At 57.1% G+C, this 22340-nt stretch overlaps 1 protein-coding gene across 1 annotated transcript in view; it reads left to right on the top strand.

Moving 5' to 3' along the window:
* tubg1 (tubulin, gamma 1) overlaps window positions 1-22340 on the top strand; it is a 109275-nt gene that overhangs the window by 36238 nt on the left and 50697 nt on the right. The window contains exons 3-7 of the mRNA XM_059957816.1: window positions 4283-4450; window positions 7593-7661; window positions 10504-10583; window positions 12229-12355; window positions 12451-12537. Coding sequence (XP_059813799.1) covers window positions 4283-4450; window positions 7593-7661; window positions 10504-10583; window positions 12229-12355; window positions 12451-12537 — 531 coding nt within the window. The remainder of the gene's footprint in view (window positions 1-4282; window positions 4451-7592; window positions 7662-10503; window positions 10584-12228; window positions 12356-12450; window positions 12538-22340) is intronic.

Raw genomic sequence — 22340 nt, forward strand, 5'->3', positions numbered from 1 at the left:
GGTTCTGAGGTGCGCTGGGGGACGAGTCCAGTTGAAGGGGCCGGTGTCTGTGTCTCACTCAGGGTTCTGAGGTGCGCTGGGGGACGAGTCTAGTTGAAGGGGCCGGTGTCTGTGTCTCACTCTGAGGGTTCTGAGGTGCGCTGGGGGACGAGTCTAGTTGAAGGGGCGGTGTCTGTGTCTCAGTCTGAGGGTTCTGAGGTGCGCTGGGGGACGAGTCTAGTTGAAGGGGCGGTGTCTGTGTCTCAGTCTGAGGGTTCTGAGGTGCGCTGGGGGACGAGTAGTTGAAGGGGCCGGTGTCTGTGTCTCACTCTGAGGGTTCTGAGGTGCGCTGGGGGACGAGTCTAGTTGAAGGGGCCGGTGTCTGTGTCTCACTCTGAGGGTTCTGAGGTGCGCTGGGGGACGAGTCTAGTTGAAGGGGCCGGTGTCTGTGTCTCACTCAGGGTTCTGAGGTGCGCTGGGGGACGAGTAGTTGAAGGGGCCGGTGTCTGTGTCTCAGTCTGAGGGTTCTGAGGTGCGCTGGGGGACGAGTCTAGTTGAAGGGGCCGGTGTCTGTGTCTCAGTCTGAGGGTTCTGAGGTGCGCTGGGGGACGAGTAGTTGAAGGGGCCGGTGTCTGTGTCTCAGTCTGAGGGTTCTGAGGTGCGCTGGGGGACGAGTCTAGTTGAAGGGGCCGGTGTCTGTGTCTCAGTCTGAGGGTTCTGAGGTGCGCTGGGGGACGAGTAGTTGAAGGGGCCGGTGTCTGTGTCTCACTCTAAGGGTTCTGAGGTGCGCTGGGGGACGAGTCTAGTTGAAGGGGCCGGTGTCTGTGTCTCACTCTGATGGTTCTGAGGTGCGCTGGGGGACGAGTCTAGTTGGAGGGGCCGGTGTCTGTGTCTCACTCTGAGGGTTCTGAGGTGCGCTGGGGGACGAGTCTAGTTGAAGGGGCCGGTGTCTGTGTCTCACTCTGAGGGTTCTGAGGTGCGCTGGGGGACGAGTCCAGTTGAAGGGGCCGGTGTCTGTGTCTCACTCTGAGGGTTCTGAGGTGCGCTGGGGGACGAGTCTAGTTGGAGGGGCCGGTGTCTGTGTCTCACTCTGAGGGTTCTGAGGTGCGCTGGGGGACGAGTCTAGTTGGAGGGGCCGGTGTCTGTGTCTCACTCTGAGGGTTCTGAGGTGCGCTGGGGGACGAGTCTAGTTGGAGGGGCCGGTGTCTGTGTCTCACTCTGAGGGTTCTGAGGTGCGCTGGGGGACGAGTCTAGTTGAAGGGGCCGGTGTCTGTGTCTCACTCTGAGGGTTCTGAGGTGCGCTGGGGGACGAGTCTAGTTGGAGGGGCCGGTGTCTGTGTCTCACTCTGAGGGTTCTGAGGTGCGCTGGGGGACGAGACTAGTTGAAGGGGCCGGTGTCTGTGTCTCACTCTGAGGGTTCTGAGGTGCGCTGGGGGACGAGTCTAGTTGAAGGGGCCGGTGTCTGTGTCTCACTCAGGGTTCTGAGGTGCGCTGGGGGACGAGTAGTTGAAGGGGCCGGTGTCTGTGTCTCAGTCTGAGGGTTCTGAGGTGCGCTGGGGGACGAGTCTAGTTGAAGGGGCCGGTGTCTGTGTCTCAGTCTGAGGGTTCTGAGGTGCGCTGGGGGACGAGTAGTTGAAGGGGCCGGTGTCTGTGTCTCAGTCTGAGGGTTCTGAGGTGCGCTGGGGGACGAGTCTAGTTGAAGGGGCCGGTGTCTGTGTCTCAGTCTGAGGGTTCTGAGGTGCGCTGGGGGACGAGTAGTTGAAGGGGCCGGTGTCTGTGTCTCACTCTGATGGTTCTGAGGTGCGCTGGGGGACGAGTCTAGTTGAAGGGGCCGGTGTCTGTGTCTCACTCTGAGGGTTCTGAGGTGCGCTGGGGGACGAGTCTAGTTGAAGGGGCCGGTGTCTGTGTCTCAGTCTGAGGGTTCTGAGGTGCGCTGGGGGACGAGTCCAGTTGAAGGGGCCGGTGTCTGTGTCTCAGTCTGAGGGTTCTGAGGTGCGCTGGGGGACGAGTCTAGTTGAAGGGGCCGGTGTCTGTGTCTCACTCTCACTCTGAGGGTTCTGAGGTGCGCTGGGGGACGAGTCTAGTTGAAGGGGCCGGTGTCTGTGTCTCACTCAGGGTTCTGAGGTGCGCTGGGGGACGAGTCCAGTTGAAGGGGCCAGTGTCTGTGTCTGAGTCTGAGGTGCGCTGGGGGATGAGACTAGTTGAAGGGGCCGGTGTCTGTGTCTCACTCCGAGGGTTCTGAGGTGCGCTGGGGGACGAGTCCAGTTGAAGGGGCCGGTGTCTGTGTCTCACTCTGAGGGTTTTGAGGTGCGCTGGGGGACGAGTCTAGTTGAAGGGGCCGGTGTCTGTGTCTCACTCTCACTCTGAGGGTTCTGAGGTGCGCTGGGGGACGAGTCTAGTTGAAGGGGCCGGTGTCTGTGTCTCACTCTGAGGGTTCTGAGGTGCGCTGGGGGACGAGTCTAGTTGAAGGGGCCGGTGTCTGTGTCTCAGTCTGAGGGTTCTGAGGTGCGCTGGGGGACGAGTCTAGTTGAAGGGGCCGGTGTCTGTGTCTCAGTCTGAGGGTTCTGAGGTGCGCTGGGGGACGAGTAGTTGAAGGGGCCGGTGTCTGTGTCTCACTCTGAGTGTTCTGAGGTGCGCTGGGGGACGAGTCTAGTTGAAGGGGCCGGTGTCTGTGTCTCACTCTGAGGGTTCTGAGGTGCGCTGGGGGACGAGTCTAGTTGAAGGGGCCGGTGTCTGTGTCTCAGTCTGAGGGTTCTGAGGTGCGCTGGGGGACGAGTCTAGTTGAAGGGGCCGGTGTCTGTGTCTCAGTCTGAGGGTTCTGAGGTGCGCTGGGGGACGAGTCTAGTTGAAGGGGCCGGTGTCTGTGTCTCAGTCTGAGGGTTCTGAGGTGCGCTGGGGGACGAATCTAGTTGAAGGGGCCGGTGTCTGTGTCTCAGTCTGAGGGTTCTGAGGTGCGCTGGGGGACGAATCTAGTTGAAGGGGCCGGTGTCTGTGTCTCAGTCTGAGGGTTCTGAGATGCGCTGGGGGACGAGTCTAGTTGAAGGGGCCGGTGTCTGTGTCTCCCTCTGAGGGTTCTGAGGTGCGCTGGGGGACGAGTCTGGTTGAAGGGGCCGGTGTCTGTGTCTCACTCTGAGGGTTCTGAGGTGCGCTGGGGGACGAGTCTAGTTGAAGAGGCCGGTGTCTGTGTCTCAGTCTCACTCTGAGGGTTCTGAGGTGCGCTGGGGGACGAGTCTAGTTGAAGGGGCCGGTGTCTGTGTCTCAGTCTGAGTGTTCTGAGGTGCGCTGGGGGACGAGTCTAGTTGAAGGGGCCGGTGTCTGTGTCTCAGTCTGAGGGTTCTGAGGTGCGCTGGGGGACGAGTCTAGTTGAAGGGGCCGGTGTCTGTGTCTCACTCTCACTCTGAGGGTTCTGAGGTGCGCTGGGGGACGAGTCTAGTTGGAGGGGCCGGTGTCTGTGTCTCACTCTCACTCTGAGGGTTCTGAGGTGCGCTGGGGGACGAGTCTATTTGAAGGGGCCGGTGTCTGTGTCTCAGTCTGAGGGTTCTGAGGTGCGCTGGGGGACGAGTCTATTTGAAGGGGCCGGTGTCTGTGTCTCAGTCTGAGGGTTCTGAGGTGCGCTGGGGGACGAGTCTAGTTGAAGGGGCCGGTGTCTGTGTCTCAGTCTGAGGGTTCTGAGGTGCGCTGGGGGACGAATCTAGTTGAAGGGGCCGGTGTCTGTGTCTCCCTCTGAGGGTTCTGAGGTGCGCTGGGGGACGAGTCTAGTTGAAGGGGCCTGTGTCTGTGTCTCAGTCTGAGGGTTCTGAGGTGCGCTGGGGGACGAATCTAGTTGAAGGGGCCGGTGTCTGTGTCTCAGTCTGAGAGTTCTGAGGTGCACTGGGGGACGAGTCTAGTTGAAGGGGCCGGTGTCTGTGTCTCAGTCTGAGGGTTCTGAGGTGCGCTGGGGGACGAGTCTAGTTGAAGGGGCCGGTGTCTGTGTCTCCCTCTGAGGGTTCTGAGGTGCGCTGGGGGACGAGTCTAGTTGAAGGGGCCGGTGTCTGTGTCTCACTCTCACTCTGAGGGTTCTGAGGTGCGCTGGGGGACGAGTCTAGTTGGAGGGGCCGGTGTCTGTGTCTCCCTCTGAGGGTTCTGAGGTGCGCTGGGGGACGAGTCTAGTTGAAGGGGCCGGTGTCTGTGTCTCACTCTGGCTTTGAGGGTTCTGTAGTGCTCTGGGGAAGTCTGCAGACTCTAGATTCCTGGTGATCTCCACTGTTGATGAAATCGTCTCTCACTCACGGTTTTTGCCTTGTGTGATATTTGTTTTGTTTAGGCAGACGACGAGCATTACATTCCCAGAGCTGTGCTGTTGGACCTGGAGCCTCGTGTGATTCATTCTATCCTGAATTCTCCTTACGCCAATCTGTACAATCCGGAGAACATCTACCTGTCTGAGCACGGCGGGGGCGCCGGGAACAACTGGGCCAGCGGCTACTCACAGGTGTGTACGGCTCGGCGTGGCCTCGTCAAACGGCCACCACATTGAACCATTGCAGAACGCGGCTGAGTCAGACACAGGGTTCTGTATCTGATACTGGGTATCTCATGATCCAGTCCGTCACGGCAAAGCCCTCCCATCACTGATCAAGTCTACACAGAGTGTTGTTGCAAGAAAGCAGCATCCATCATCACCCAGGTCCTGCTCTCTTCTCACTGTTGCCATCAGGAAGGGGGTACAGGAGCCTCAGGACCAACACCACCAGGTTCAGGAATTGTTCTTACCTCTCAACCATCAGGCTCTTGAACCGAAGGGGATAACTTCGCTTGTCCCATCATTGGAGTGTTCCCACAACCTACATACTCACTTTCAAGGACACTTTGTCTCATTCTTGATATCGTTATTATTTTTTTCTTTTGTATTTGCACAGTTTGTTTGTCTTTTGCACACTGGTTGTCCGCCTTGTTTCTGCAGTTTTTCACTGATTTTTTGATGGTTGTTGGACTTATTGAGTATGCCAGCACGTAATTGAATCTCTACGCCATATATTGTGACGTAGATGTGCTTTGATAATAAAGTTACTTTGATCTTTAATGGCGTGAAGGATGTGTGGAAAAGTGGATGAGATACTGACACAGAGAGGTGGGGAGGTGTGGTCTGATTGCTGTTATGGAGACATGGTTGCACGATCAGTGGTGAGAATGAAATATCCAGGAGAAGAAGAACGGGGCTGAGGGGGTGGTGGGTGGAAGAGATGATCTCATCGTGCTGTTAATTACGATGAATGGAGTGTAGTTGTGAGCAGCACTTGATGGTCAGGAGATGTTGATCGATAAGGATGGGAGAAAAGGAAGCTGGTAGGTGTAGCAAATAGATCCCCAAACTGTTGCTACATTCTGGAGAAATACTGGGAGACTAGGGAGACGGTTCCAGGGAAATGCCAGGAGACTAGGAAGAATGCTGGGAGCTTGGGAGAGGGTTCCAGGGAAACGCCGGGAGGCATGGGTGAGGGTCTTGGGGAAATACCGGGAGATGTGGGTGAGGGTCTTGGGGAAATACCGGGAGATGTAGGTGAGGGTCTTGGGGAAATAACTGGAGATGTGGGTGAGGGTCTCGGGGAGATACCGGGAGACATGGGTGAGGGTCTCGGAGATACCGGGAAATGTGGGTGAGGGCCTCGGAGATACCGGGAGATGTGGGTGAGGGTCTCAGAGTTACCGGGAGATGTAGGTGAGGGTCTTGGGGAAATACCGGGAGATGTAGGTGAGGGTCTCGGGGGAGATACCGGGAGATGTAGGTGAGGGTCTCGGAGATACCGTGAGATGTGGGTGAGGGTCTTGGGGAAATACCGGGAGATGTAGGTGAGGGTCTCGGAGATACCGGGAAATGTGGGTGAGGATCTCGGAGATACCGGGAAATGTGGGTGAGGGTCTTGGGGAAATACCGTGAGATGTGGGTGAGGGTCTTGGGGAAATACCGGGAGGTGTGGGTGAGGGTCTCGGGGAGATACCGGGAGATGTGGGTGAGGGTCTCAGAGTTACCGGGAGATGTGGGTGAGGGTCTTGGGGAAATAACTGGAGATGTGGGTGAGGGTCTCGGGGAGATTCCGGGAGATGTAGGTGAGGGTCTCGGAGATACCGGGAGATGTGGGTGAGGGTCTTGGGGAAATACTGGGAGATGTAGGTGAGGGTCTTGGGGAAATACTGGGAGATGTAGGTGAGGGTCTTGGGGAAATACTGGGAGATGTAGGTGAGGGTCTTGGGGAGGTACCGGGAGATGTAGGTGAGGGTCTTGGGGAAATACCGGGAGATGTGGATGAGGGTCTTGGGGAAATACTGGGAGATGTAGGTGAGGGTCTTGGGGAAATACTGGGAGATGTAGGTGAGGGTCTTGGGGAGATACCGGGAGATGTAGGTGAGGGTCTTGGGGAAATACCGGGAGATGTGGATGAGGGTCTTGGGGAAATACTGGGAGATGTAGGTGAGGGTCTTGGGGAGATACCGGGAGATGTGGGTGAGGGTCTTGGGGAGATACCGGGAGATGTGGGTGAGGGTCTTGGGGAAATACTGGGAGATGTAGGTGAGGGGTTTGGGGAAATACTGGGAGATGTTGGTGAGGGGGAAATACCGGGAGATGTGGGTGAGGGTCTCGGAGATACTGGGAGATGTTGGTGAGGGGTTCGGGGAAATGCCGGGAGCATAGGGAGAACAGTGTGATAATTATGGAGACTTCTTTAATCTTCATGTAGGTCAAGTTTATTTAGTTGGAAAGGGTAGAATGAGAACAAATTGGTGGAGTGCATTTGGAGTAATTTTGTTGTGTTTACTTCGGAAATGAGCTGTGCAGTATCTTGTAGTGGATAATAAACAACTTGAGAGCAAGTGGTCCCTGTGGACATGATATTCACAGTGTCATAGATTCGTATATTCATCTTGAATTTGTTTCTCAACAACTGCGTTTAAATTGAACTCTATTCCAATGAATGAGAACAGAAGGTTGGGGGGGGGGGGTGAGAATTGGACACTCTTTTAAATCTCAGTGGGGTTCGCAGTTATGTGAACTGCATGTTTTATTGGACAGGCGCTTCCAAGTTTCCATTCCTGAAAACTGTTTGAAATCTGAACTCTCGGTGAGTCAGGAATGAACAGAAACAGTTGTTGTAGTTCAGGGAGGGGCGCTGTGTGTTTCTTATTTCAGTAACAGAGTAATATTGTCAATACATTGTATGATAGAGCATTCTTTGTTTACATTATTCATTACGGGTTATATATAAAAGTACGAGAATGGCAGGCGCCATCACGTTGCTGCATCATAAGTGTGCACCTCACTAAAGTAAACTAACGCAAGTTATCTCTGGAATATCGTGCGATTTTTTTTTTTCCCTCTGTTAGTGTTATGGTTCAGTTACAAAACATAACAAGCAGGTGCCAGGCTGACTGACTCATTGAGTCTGCTGTTCAGTCCGTCCCCGTCCAGCCCACTACTCCCCCAAATGTCCGTCCGTGTGGATGGACTGACGTGCAGTAAGTCGGGTGTTCCTAACCCGGGGGAGGAGAACACCAGATGGGTTTGTGTGTGTGTGCGCTCTCTCTCTCTCTCTCTCTCTCTTTTAAGATTTGTAATCAAGTCATTTTACTCTGCATAGGGTGAGAAAATCCACGAGGATATTTTTGATATTATCGACCGAGAGGCTGATGGGAGCGACAGTTTGGAGGTGAGTCTGTACTCTGGATCTGTCGAATTGTACAGCGCTGAAACTGGCCCTTTTACCCCCTCCTCAGCCGTGCTCACCGTGACGCTTAACGCTTGCAGCAGGATGAGGTTCCTATTCTTAAACACTGTAGTTTCCTCTCCTGACAGCCCGTTCACCATCCTCTCAGTGGGAGAGCGGACTCCTTGCACCTTCGTTCAGTTCCTCTTCTCTCGCCTGTGCCCTGTAATTCTGGCATGCCCTCCTCTGGGGCAGTCTGCCGTATCGACTGTGTGTCCCTGGTAATGGAAGACATTTCCGACATTCCAGTGAGAAGAAGCCCTCTATTCCAGGCCACGTCCTGGTTAATCATTTCACCACTCTCTCTACTGTTAGCATTCCCCAACCCATTTCCCAAATGCTTGGTCCTGCTGTGACTGTCAACCAGGTCACCGAAGCTGGTGCTTACGGGAGTTTTTATTCAGCCAAACAAGCGGCAGCCATGCTGGAGGTAGGTGCTCTTGGAGGCAGAGGTTTGCTGGTCCCAATATTACCTGACATTTTAGATGCTAAAGGTCAGAGGTAACAGCAGGACAGTGTACCTACAGTGCCTCCTTTGAATTCCATACTAATTTTCAAAAACTGCCCTCATTGACACCAGTGCTCCAGACACCCAGGATGAATGTTAATCCCCACTGACACATGCTGCGTTCGTGCGTGTGCCGACATTTCAACCCCCTTCTGCAGCTCTAGGACCATTGTTTAGAGCTGCATTTAAAATTCAATCTACAATCCATGTTCAGGTCTGAAGACTGGTTGATGTTGAAAGGAGTATTTGCTATATGCCGTAACTTCAGAATACGCCCTAAAACGCCCCTGACATCGAGTTTGCTCCGTCCTGCCGCGTCACTATTTCCAGTGAGCTGCGTAAAAAAAAGACTCGGCGTCAATGTTCCTCGGGTCTCCAGAATAAGCCCTATAAAAAGTAGTGGATATGCCCCAGTCCATCACGAGTAAAGCCCTTCCCACCCCTGAGCACATCAACGTGAGCTGCAGGAAAGCAGCATCTGTCATCGGGGACACCCACCAACTCATGCTGTCTTCTTGCTGCTGCCATTTGGAAGGTACAGGAGCCTCAGGTCTCACACCACCAGGTTCAGGAACAGTTATTACCCCTCAACCATCAGGAAGGAGGTACAGGAGCCTCAGGTCCCACACCACCAGGTTCAGGAACAGTTATTACCCCTCAACCGTCAGGAAGGAGGTACAGGAGCCTCAGGTCTCACACCACCAGGTTCAGGAACAGTTATTACCCCTCAACCATCAGGAAGGAGGTACAGGAGCCTCAGGTCTCACACCACCAGGTTCAGGAACAGTTATTACCCCTCAACCATCAGGAAGGAGGTACAGGAGCCTCAGGTCTCACACCACCAGGTTCAGGAACAGTTATTACCCCTCAACCATCAGGAAGGAGGTACAGGAGCCTCAAGACCCACACCACCAGGTTCAGGAACAGTTATCACCTCTCAACCATCAGGAAGGTGGTACAGGAGCCTCAGGACCCACACCACCAGGTTCAGGAATAGTTATTACCCCTTAACCATCAGGAAGGAGGTACAGGAGCCACAGGTCCCACACCACCAGGTTCAGGAACAGTTATTACCTCTCAACCATCAGGAAGGTGGTACAGGAGCCTCAGGACCCACACCACCAGGTTCAGGAATAGTTATTACCCCTCAACCATCAGGAAGGAAGTACAGGAGCCTCAGGTCCCACACCACCAGGTTCAGGAACAATGGACTCATTTCAAGGACTCTTCATCTCATGTCCTCGATATTTATTGCTTATTTATTTGTTACTATTTCTTTTGTTTTGTATTGGCACAGTTCATTGTCTTCTCCACTCTGGTATTTCAATTGAACTTCATTAATTAGTGTGTTTCACCAGTCAACATTCTGCATGATCACATCTCTGTTAAAATAGATAACCCTTGGTCTTCAGTCCACCAATGGCAGTGGTTTCAAATCCTTTTATTGCCGAGGACGCCACCATTAACTGAGGGGTCTGTGACCGCCCACCACCCCCCCCCAGGCTGGGAACCGCTGATCTGTGGGGAGGCTGCTTGTGAATACAACTGCTGAGCAGCTGCTACGCCTTGCCCAAGGGTGACCTGCAAGCTAGCGGAGCGAAGAAGCACTTTACACCTCCTCTGGTAGAGACGAGTCCCCTCCCTATCCAAACGTTGCATTCGAAACCCGCATCCACCACTTGCACTGGCAGCTTGGTCTACCCTCTTGAGTGAAGAAGTTCCCTTTCATGTTCTCCTTTCACCCTTAACCCCTGATCTCTAGTTCCGGTCTACCAACCTCAGTGGAGAAAGCCTGGTGGTACGACCCTATCCGTGCCCCTCATAATCTTGTACACCTCTATCAAATCTCCAGCAATCCAGGGAATAAAGTGCTAACCTATTCAACATTTCCCTTTTGAGAAGTGATTGTACAGCAGTTGTATCCATTTCTCTGTCTGCAGTTGAACTGGATTAAATTGCAGGAGTTAATTGGGATTCATGGTACACAAAAGTAATCACAATTTAGTTATTGTTCAGTTTGGGATGGTAAATTCCTTTTGAAACAACAAGAAAAATAACTATGCCTCTTATATCTTTTTCTGCAACCTCAGCCTGATAATTTGCTCTGATCAAATGGTGCCTTCACATCCTTAGTAGCTCATAAGTTTTCTGCATGAATTGTATTGTTTTCTGAGTTTAGAATCTGCTCTCCAAACACAATCGGCTGGATGAAAATTACTATGAGATCAGTTATCTAAAATAGAGTTGAAAACATTTTTTTCCTGGTTTTGAATGTAGGGCTTTGTGCTGTGTCACTCGATCGCTGGCGGAACAGGTTCTGGTTTGGGTTCCTACCTCCTCGAGAAGTTAAATGACCGGTGAGCAATATTCTGTCAAAGTGAGTCTCAATGCTGAGATTCATATTCTCTCTCTCTCTCTCTCTCTCTCTCTCTCTCTCTCTGTCACTCACTCACACTCTCTCTCTGTCACTCACTCACACTCTCTCTCTCTCTCACTCTCTCTCTCTCTCTCTCTCTCTCTCTCTCTGTCACTCACTCACACTCTCTCTCTCTCTCACTCACTCACTCACTCTCTCTCACTCTCTGTCTATCTCTATCTCTCTCTCTCTCTCTCCCCCCGACTTTTCAGACCCCAAATCCTAAGAACTTTCTACAGGGGCACAATTGAGAGCATCCTGACTGGCTGCATCACTGCCTGGTACGGGAACTGTACTTCCCTCAATCGCAGGACTCTGCAGAGAGTGGTGCGGACAGCCCAGCGCGTCTGTAGATGTGAACTTCACACTCTTCAGGGCACTTACAGTGACAGGTGTGTAAAAAAGGCCTGTAGGATCACTGGGGACCCGAGTCACCCCAACCACAAACGGTTCCAGTTGCTACCATCCAGGAAACAGTACCGCAGCATAAGAACCAGGACCAACAGGCTCTGGGACAGCTTCTTCCACCAGGCCATCAGACTGATTAATTCATGCCAACAAAACTGTATTTTTATGTTATATTGACTGCCCTGTTGTATATACTATTTATTACAAATTATTATTTAGATGGAGATGTAATGTAAAGATTTTTACTTCTCAGTGCCTGAAGCATGTAAATAATAAAATCAATTCAAGTCACTCCCAACTGTCACTACCCCATGCCATCCCACCAAACTCCCTTTCCCTCTCCCAATGTCTCTCCCCCACATCCCTCTCCCCTTCACCCCCTTCCATCCTCATCCCCCTCTTCCCTCATAGCTCAATCCCCCTCACCCTCCCCTTTATCCCTCCCATCCCCATCCCCCTCTCCTCCCCCTTCCCTCCACTTCCCCCACCCCTCCTGCTCCCCCTTCCCCATCCCCCTTCCCTCTCCCCCTCCTCATTCGCCCTTCCCCATCCCTTCCCCTTCCCCTCCTCCTTCCCCCTCCCTCCTCCCCTTCCCCCTCCCCCTCCCCTTTCCCCTTCCCCTCCCCTTTCCCCTTTCCCCTTCCCCTCCCCTTTCCCCTTTCCCCTTCCCCTCCCCTTTCCCCTCCCCTTTCCCTTTCCCCCTTCCCCCTTCCCTCTCCCCCTCCTCATTCGCCCTTCCCCATCCCTTCCCCTTCCCCTCCCTCCTCCCCTTCCCCCTCCCCCTCCCCTTTCCCCTTCCCCTCCCCTTTCCCCTCCCCTTTCCCTTTCCCCCTTCCCCCTTCTCTCTCCCCCCACTCTCCCAACTCTCTCTAGCCCTTCTTTCTCTTTGCCCCACTCTCTCTCACCCTCTCTCTTTCTGTCTCTCACCCTTTCTCTTCACCCGTCTTAGCCCCCCCAACTCCCCATCTCTGTTTCTCTCTCTCTCTGTACTCAGGTGCCCCTATAGGAACTTTGGATTATAAACCATCAGTTCCTGGAGATAATTGCATCTGGTTAATTTGTCCAGTACAGATTTTTTACCAGTTTGAGTTCCACCGGTATTGTTCAGCTGACTTTGAAAGTCTGACTATTCTGAAGAGTGCAGCGTTTCCAAACCGATCTATCTCCCATCTCCGAAGGTACCCAAAGAAGCTGGTTCAGACCTACTCTGTATTCCCCAATCAGGATGAGATGAGCGACGTTGTGGTGCAGCCATATAACTCTCTATTGACACTGAAGAGACTGACTCAGAATGCAGACTGTGTGGTAAGTCAGCCCACTTCGGCGCCATCGCTTTCTGACGAATGATTCGCTCTCCAGAGCCGAGCACTCACATGCTGTTTTGTGATTTTTGTTTGAAGGTTGTTCTTGACAACACAGCTCTCAACCGGATTGCAACAGACAGGCTTCACATTCAAAACCCTTCCTTCTCCCAGATCAATCAGCTGGTAAGTAAAGCCTGATGCACACTCTCTCGCTCAGAGATCCAGAAAAAATAGCTTATCGTCCGGAGAACAGGGAGATTGGTGAAAGGAAACAAGCTCACCCTGATTGAATGCCCTCCTGTCCTTCCATTCTACCCATCGCAGAGATGCATTCTCCTCCTCCCGACTCACAGACACTCTCCTGTCCTTCCATTCTACCCATCGCAGAGATGCATTCTCCTCCTCCCGACTCACAGACACTCTCCCCGACTCACAGACACTCTCCCGTCCTCCCCGACTCACGGACACTCTCCTGTCCTCCCCGACTCACGGACACTCTCCCGTCCTCCCCGACTCACGGACACTCTCCCGTCCTCCCCGACTCACGGACACTCTCCCGTCCTCCCGACTGACAGACACTCTCCCGTCCTCCCCGACTCACGGACACTCTCCCGTCCTCCCCGACTCACGGACACTCTCCCGTCCTCCCCGACTCACGGGCACTCTCCGTCATCCCCGACTCACAGACACTCTCCCGTCCTCCCCGACTCACAGACACTCTCCCGTCCTCCCCGACTCACAGACACTCTCCCGTCCTCCCCGACTCACAGACACTCTCCCGTCCTCCCCGACTCACAGACACTCTCCCGTCCTCCTCGACTCACAGACACTCTCCCGTCCTCCCCGACTCACAGACACTCTCCCGTCCTCCCCGACTCACAGACACTCTCCCGTTCTCCCCGACTCACAGACACTCTCCCCGACTCACAGACACTCTCCCCTCCTCCCCGACTCACAGACACTCTCCTGTCCTCCACGACTCACGGACACTCTCCGTCCTCCTCGACTCACAGACACTCTCCCATCCTCCCCGACTCACAGACACTCTCCGTCCTCCCCGACTCACGGACACTCTCCCGTCCTCCCCGACTCACAGACACTCTCCCCTCCTCCCCGACTCACAGACACTCTCCAGTCCTCCTCCAGACTCACAGACACTCTCCTGTCCTCCCCGACACACGGACACTCTCCCGACCTCCCCGACTCACGGACACTCTCCGTCCTCCCCGACTCACAGACACTCTCCCGTCCTCCCCGACTCACAGACACTCTCCCGTCCTCCCCGACTCACAGACACTCTCCCGTCCTCCCCGACTCACGGACACTCTCCTGTCCTTCCATTCTACCCATCGCAGAGATGCATTCTCCTCCTCCCGACTCACAGACACTCTCCAGTCCTCCCCGACTCACGGACACTCTCCCGTCCTCCCCGACTCACGGACACTCTCCCATCCTCCCCGACTCACAGACACTCTCCTGTCCTTCCATTCTACCCATCGCAGAGATGCATTCTCCTCCTCCCGACTCACAGACACTCTCCTGTCCGCCCTACTCACAGACACTCTCCCCTCCTCCCCGACTCACAGACACTCTCCGTCCTCCCCGACTCACAGACACTCTCCCGTCCTCCCCGACTCACGGACACTCTCCTGTCCTTCCATTCTACCCATCACAGAGATGCATTCTCCTCCTCCCGACTCACAGACACTCTCCTGTCCGCCCTACTCACAGACACTCTCCCATCCTCCCCGACTCACAGACACTCTCCGTCCTCCCCGACTCACGGACACTCTCCCGTCCTCCCCGACTCACAGACACTCTCCCCTCCTCCCCGACTCACAGACACTCTCCAGTCCTCCTCCCGACTCACAGACACTCTCCTGTCCTCCCCGACTCACGGACACTCTCCCGACCTCCCCGACTCACGGACACTCTCCGTCCTCCCCGACTCACAGACACTCTCCCGTCCTCCCCGACTCACAGACACTCTCCCGTCCTCCCCGACTCACAGACACTCTCCCGTCCTCCCCGACTCACGGACACTCTCCTGTCCTTCCATTCTACCCATCGCAGAGATGCATTCTCCTCCTCCCGACTCACAGACACTCTTAAGTCCTCCCCGACTCACGGACACTCTCCCGTCCTCCCCGACTCACGGACACTCTCCCATCCTCCCCGACTCACAGACACTCTCCTGTCCTTCCATTCTACCCATCGCAGAGATGCATTCTCCTCCTCCCGACTCACAGACACTCTCCTGTCCGCCCTACTCACAGACACTCTCCCCTCCTCCCCGACTCACAGACACTCTCCGTCCTCCCCGACTCACAGACACTCTCCCGTCCTCCCCGACTCACGGACACTCTCCTGTCCTTCCATTCTACCCATCACAGAGATGCATTCTCCTCCTCCCGACTCACAGACACTCTCCTGTCCGCCCTACTCACAGACACTCTCCCCTCCTCCCCGACTCACAGACGCTCTCCCGTCCTCCCCGACTCACGGACACTCTCCGTCCTCCCCGACTCACAGACACTCTCCCGTCCTCCCCGACTCACGGACACTCTCCCGTCCTCCCGTCTCACGGACACTCTCCCGTCCTCCCCGACTCACGGACACTCTCCCGTCCTCCTCGACTCACGGACACTCTCCTGTCCTTCCATTCTACCCATCGCAGAGATGCATTCTCCTCCTCCCGACTCACAGACACTCTCCCCGACTCACAGACACTCTCCCGTCCTCCCCGACTCACGGACACTCTCCCGTCCTCCCCGACTCACAGACACTCTCCAGTCCTCCTCCCGACTCACAGACACTCTCCCGTCCTCCTCGACTCACGGACACTCTCCGTCCTCCCCGACTCACAGACACTCTCCGTCCTCCTCGACTCACGGACACTCTCCCGTCCTCCCCGACTCACAGACACTCTCCCGTCCTCCCCGACTCACAGACACTCTCCCGTCCTCCCCGACTCACAGACACTCTCCGTCCTCCCCGACTCACAGACACTCTCCCGTCCTCCTCTACTCACAGACACTCTCCCGTCCTCCTCGACTCACGGACACTCTCCGTCCTCCCCGACTCACAGACACTCTCCTGTCCTCCCCGACTCACAGACACTCTCCGTCCTCCCCGACTCACAGACACTCTCCCGTCCTCCTCGACTCACAGACACTCTCCTGTCCTCCCCGACTCACGGACACTCTCCGTCCTCCCCGACTCACAGACACTCTCCGTCCTCCCCGACTCACAGACACTCTCCGTCCTCCTCGACTCACGGACACTCTTCCCAACTCACAGACACTGTCCGTCCTCCCCGACTCACAGACACTCTCCCATCCTCCTGACTCACAGACACTGTCCCCGACTCACAGACACTCTCCGTCCTCCCCGACTCACAGACACTCTCCCGTCCTCCCCGACTCACAGACACTCTCCTGTCCTCCCCAACTCACGGACACTCTCCCGTCCTCCCCGACTCACAGACACTCTCCCGTCCTCCCCGACTCACAGACACTCTCCCCTCCTCCCCGACTCACAGACACTCTCCCGTCCTCCCCGACTCACAGACACTCTCCCGTCCTCCCCGACTCACAGACACTCTCCCATCCTCCTGACTCACAGACACTCTCCGTCCTCCCCGACTCACAGACACTCTCCGTCCTCCCCGACTCACAGACACTCTCCCATCCTCCTGACTCACAGACCCTGTCCCCGACTCACAGACACTCTCCGTCCTCCCCGACTCACAGACACTCTCCCGTCCTCCCCGACTCACAGACACTCTCCCGTCCTCCCCGACTCACAGACACTCTCCGTCCTCCCCGACTCACAGACACTCTCCCGTCCTCCCCGACTCACAGACACTCTCCCATCCTCCTGACTCACAGACACTCTCCCGTCCTCCCCGACTCACAGACACTCTCCGTCCTCCTCGACTCACAGACACTCTCCTGTCCTCCCCGACTCACAGACACTCTCCGTCCTCCCCGACTCACGGACACACTCCCGTCCTCCCCGACTCACAGACACTCTCCCGTCCTCCCCGACTCACGGACACTCTCCCGTCCTCCCGTCTCACGGACACTCTCCCGTCCTCCCCGACTCACGGACACTCTCCCGTCCTCCTCGACTCACGGACACTCTCCTGTCCTTCCATTCTACCCATCGCAGAGATGCATTCTCCTCCTCCCGACTCACAGACACTCTCCCCGACTCACAGACACTCTCCCGTCCTCCCCGACTCACGGACACTCTCCCGTCCTCCCCGACTCACAGACACTCTCCAGTCCTCCTCCCGACTCACAGACACTCTCCCGTCCTCCTCGACTCACGGACACTCTCCGTCCTCCCCGACTCACAGACACTCTCCGTCCTCCTCGACTCACGGACACTCTCCCGTCCTCCCCGACTCACAGACACTCTCCCGTCCTCCCCGACTCACAGACACTCTCCCGTCCTCCCCGACTCACAGACACTCTCCGTCCTCCCCGACTCACAGACACTCTCCCGTCCTCCTCTACTCACAGACACTCTCCCGTCCTCCTCGACTCACAGACACTCTCCTGTCCTCCCCGACTCACGGACACTCTCCGTCCTCCCCGACTCACAGACACTCTCCTGTCCTCCCCGACTCACAGACACTCTCCGTCCTCCCCGACTCACAGACACTCTCCCGTCCTCCTCGACTCACAGACACTCTCCTGTCCTCCCCGACTCACGGACACTCTCCGTCCTCCCCGACTCACAGACACTCTCCGTCCTCCCCGACTCACAGACACTCTCCGTCCTCCTCGACTCACGGACACTCTTCCCAACTCACAGACACTGTCCGTCCTCCCCGACTCACAGACACTCTCCCATCCTCCTGACTCACAGATACTCTCCCATCCTCCTGACTCACAGACACTGTCCCCGACTCACAGACACTCTCCGTCCTCCCCGACTCACAGACACTCTCCCGTCCTCCCCGACTCACAGACACTCTCCTGTCCTCCCCAACTCACGGACACTCTCCCGTCCTCCCCGACTCACAGACACTCTCCCGTCCTCCCCGACTCACAGACACTCTCCCCTCCTCCCCGACTCACAGACACTCTCCCGTCCTCCCCGACTCACAGACACTCTCCCGTCCTCCCCGACTCACAGACACTCTCCCATCCTCCTGACTCACAGACACTCTCCGTCCTCCCCGACTCACAGACACTCTCCGTCCTCCCCGACTCACAGACACTCTCCCATCCTCCTGACTCACAGACCCTGTCCCCGACTCACAGACACTCTCCGTCCTCCCCGATTCACAGACACTCTCCCGTCCTCCCCGACTCACAGACACTCTCCCGTCCTCCCCGACTCACAGACACTCTCCGTCCTCCCCGACTCACAGACACTCTCCCGTCCTCCCCGACTCACAGACACTCTCCCATCCTCCTGACTCACAGACACTCTCCCGTCCTCCCCGACTCACAGACACTCTCCGTCCTCCTCGACTCACAGACACTCTCCTGTCCTCCCCGACTCACAGACACTCTCCGTCCTCCCCGACTCACGGACACACTCCCGTCCTCCCCGAATCACAGACACTCTCCCGTCCTCCCCGACTCACAGACACTCTCCCGTCCTCCCCGACTCACAGACACTCTCCCATCCTCCTGACTCACAGACACTCTCCCATCCTCCTGACTCACAGACACTCTCCCATCCTCCTGACTCACAGACACTGTCCCCGACTCACAGACACTCTCCGTCCTCCCCGACTCACAGACACTCTCCCGTCCTCCCCGACTCACAGACCCTCTCCCGTCCTCCCCAACTCACGGACACTCTCCCGTCCTCCCCGACTCACAGACACTCTCCCGTCCTCCCCGACTCACAGACACTCTCCCCTCCTCCCCGACTCACAGACACTCTCCCGTCCTCCCCGACTCACAGACACTCTCCCGTCCTCCTGACTCACAGACCCTGTCCCCGACTCACAGACACTCTCCGTCCTCCCCGACTCACAGACACTCTCCCGTCCTCCCCGACTCACAGACACTCTCCCGTCCTCCCCGACTCACAGACACTCTCCGTCCTCCCCGACTCACAGACACTCTCCCGTCCTCCTCTACTCACAGACACTCTCCCGTCCTCCTCGACTCACGGACACTCTCCGTCCTCCCCGACTCACGGACACTCTCCTGTCCTCCCCGACTCACAGACACTCTCCGTCCTCCCCGACTCACAGACACTCTCCCGTCCTCCTCGACTCACAGACACTCTCCTGTCCTCCCCGACTCACGGACACTCTCCGTCCTCCCCGACTCACAGACACTCTCCGTCCTCCCCGACTCACAGACACTCTCCGTCCTCCTCGACTCACGGACACTCTTCCCAACTCACAGACACTGTCCGTCCTCCCCGACTCACAGACACTCTCCCATCCTCCTGACTCACAGACACTGTCCCCGACTCACAGACACTCTCCGTCCTCCCCGACTCACAGACACTCTCCCGTCCTCCCCGACTCACAGACACTCTCCTGTCCTCCCCAACTCACGGACACTCTCCCGTCCTCCCCGACTCACAGACACTCTCCCGTCCTCCCCGACTCACAGACACTCTCCCCTCCTCCCCGACTCACAGACACTCTCCCGTCCTCCCCGACTCACAGACACTCTCCCGTCCTCCCCGACTCACAGACACTCTCCCATCCTCCTGACTCACAGACACTCTCCGTCCTCCCCAACTCACAGACACTCTCCGTCCTCCCCGACTCACAGACACTCTCCCATCCTCCTGACTCACAGACCCTGTCCCCGACTCACAGACACTCTCCGTCCTCCCCGACTCACAGACACTCTCCCGTCCTCCCCGACTCACAGACACTCTCCCGTCCTCCCCGACTCACAGACACTCTCCGTCCTCCCCGACTCACAGACACTCTCCCGTCCTCCCCGACTCACAGACACTCTCCCATCCTCCTGACTCACAGACACTCTCCCGTCCACCCCGACTCACAGACACTCTCCGTCCTCCTCGACTCACAGACACTCTCCTGTCCTCCCCGACTCACAGACACTCTCCGTCCTCCCCGACTCACGGACACACTCCCGTCCTCCCCGACTCACAGACACTCTCCCGTCCTCCCCGACTCACGGACACTCTCCCGTCCTCCCGTCTCACGGACACTCTCCCGTCCTCCCCGACTCACGGACACTCTCCCGTCCTCCTCGACTCACGGACACTCTCCTGTCCTTCCATTCTACCCATCGCAGAGATGCATTCTCCTCCTCCCGACTCACAGACACTCTCCCCGACTCACAGACACTCTCCCGTCCTCCCCGACTCACGGACACTCTCCCGTCCTCCCCGACTCACAGACACTCTCCAGTCCTCCTCCCGACTCACAGACACTCTCCCGTCCTCCTCGACTCACGGACACTCTCCGTCCTCCCCGACTCACAGACACTCTCCGTCCTCCTCGACTCACGGACACTCTCCCGTCCTCCCCGACTCACAGACACTCTCCCGTCCTCCCCGACTCACAGACACTCTCCCGTCCTCCCCGACTCACAGACACTCTCCGTCCTCCCCGACTCACAGACACTCTCCCGTCCTCCTCTACTCACAGACACTCTCCCGTCCTCCTCGACTCACAGACACTCTCCTGTCCTCCCCGACTCACGGACACTCTCCGTCCTCCCCGACTCACAGACACTCTCCTGTCCTCCCCGACTCACAGACACTCTCCGTCCTCCCCGACTCACAGACACTCTCCCGTCCTCCTCGACTCACAGACACTCTCCTGTCCTCCCCGACTCACGGACACTCTCCGTCCTCCCCGACTCACAGACACTCTCCGTCCTCCCCGACTCACAGACACTCTCCGTCCTCCTCGACTCACGGACACTCTTCCCAACTCACAGACACTGTCCGTCCTCCCCGACTCACAGACACTCTCCCATCCTCCTGACTCACAGATACTCTCCCATCCTCCTGACTCACAGACACTGTCCCCGACTCACAGACACTCTCCGTCCTCCCCGACTCACAGACACTCTCCCGTCCTCCCCGACTCACAGACACTCTCCTGTCCTCCCCAACTCACGGACACTCTCCCGTCCTCCCCGACTCACAGACACTCTCCCGTCCTCCCCGACTCACAGACACTCTCCCCTCCTCCCCGACTCACAGACACTCTCCCGTCCTCCCCGACTCACAGACACTCTCCCGTCCTCCCCGACTCACAGACACTCTCCCATCCTCCTGACTCACAGACACTCTCCGTCCTCCCCGACTCACAGACACTCTCCGTCCTCCCCGACTCACAGACACTCTCCCATCCTCCTGACTCACAGACCCTGTCCCCGACTCACAGACACTCTCCGTCCTCCCCGACTCACAGACACTCTCCCGTCCTCCCCGACTCACAGACACTCTCCCATCCTCCTGACTCACAGACACTCTCCCGTCCTCCCCGACTCACAGACACTCTCCGTCCTCCTCGATTCACAGACACTCTCCTGTCCTCCCCGACTCACAGACACTCTCCGTCCTCCCCGACTCACGGACACACTCCCGTCCTCCCCGAATCACAGACACTCTCCCGTCCTCCCCGACTCACAGACACTCTCCCGTCCTCCCCGACTCACAGACACTCTCCCATCCTCCTGACTCACAGACACTCTCCCATCCTCCTGACTCACAGACACTCTCCCATCCTCCTGACTCACAGACACTGTCCCCGACTCACAGACACTCTCCGTCCTCCCCGACTCACAGACACTCTCCCGTCCTCCCCGACTCACAGACCCTCTCCCGTCCTCCCCAACTCACGGACACTCTCCCGTCCTCCCCGACTCACAGACACTCTCCCGTCCTCCCCGACTCACAGACACTCTCCCCTCCTCCCCGACTCACAGACACTCTCCCGTCCTCCCCGACTCACAGACACTCTCCCGTCCTCCTGACTCACAGACCCTGTCCCCGACTCACAGACACTCTCCGTCCTCCCCGACTCACAGACACTCTCCCGTCCTCCCCGACTCACGGACACTCTCCCGTCCTCCCCGACTCACAGACACTCTCCCGTCCTCCCCGACTCACGGACACTCTCCCGTCCTCCCCGACTCTCAGACACTCTCCCCTCCTCCCCGACTCACAGACACTCTCCCCTCCTCCCCGACTCACAGACACTCTCCCGTCCTCCCCGACTCACAGACACTCTCCCGTCCTGCCCGACTCACAGACACTCTCCCGTCCTCCCCGACTCACAGACACTCTCCCATCCTCCTGACTCACAGACACTCTCCGTCCTCCCCGACTCACAGACACTCTCCGTCCTCCCCGACTCACAGACACTCTCCCATCCTCCTGACTCACAGACCCTGTCCCCGACTCACAGACACTCTCCGTCCTCCCCGACTCACAGACACTCTCCTGTCCTCCCCGACTCACAGACACTCTCCCGTCCTCCCCGACTCACAGACACTCTCCCGTCCTCCCCGACTCACAGACACTCTCCCATCCTCCTGACTCACAGACACTCTCCCGTCCTCCCCGACTCACAGACACTCTCCGTCCTCCCCGACTCACAGACACTCTCCTGTCCTCCCCGACTCACAGACACTCTCCGTCCTCCCCGACTCACGGACACACTCCCGTCCTCCCCGATTCACAGACACTCTCCCGTCCTCCCCGACTCACAGACACTCTCCCGTCCTCCCCGACTCACAGACACTCTCCCATCCTCCTGACTCACGGACACTCTCCCGTCCTCCCCGACTCACAGACACTCTCCCGTCCTCCCCGACACACGGACACTCTCCCGTCCTCCCCGACTCACAGACACTCTCCCATCCTCCTGACTCACAGACACTCTCCCGTCCTCCCCGACTCACAGACACTCTCCCGTCCTCCCCGACTCACAGACACCCTCCGTCCTCCCCGACTCACAGACACTCTCCGTCCTCCCCGACTCACAGACACTCTCCGTCCTCCCCGAC

Source organism: Hypanus sabinus, assembly GCF_030144855.1.
Source record: "Hypanus sabinus isolate sHypSab1 chromosome X1 unlocalized genomic scaffold, sHypSab1.hap1 SUPER_X1_unloc_2, whole genome shotgun sequence".
Lineage (NCBI taxonomy): Eukaryota > Metazoa > Chordata > Chondrichthyes > Myliobatiformes > Dasyatidae > Hypanus > Hypanus sabinus.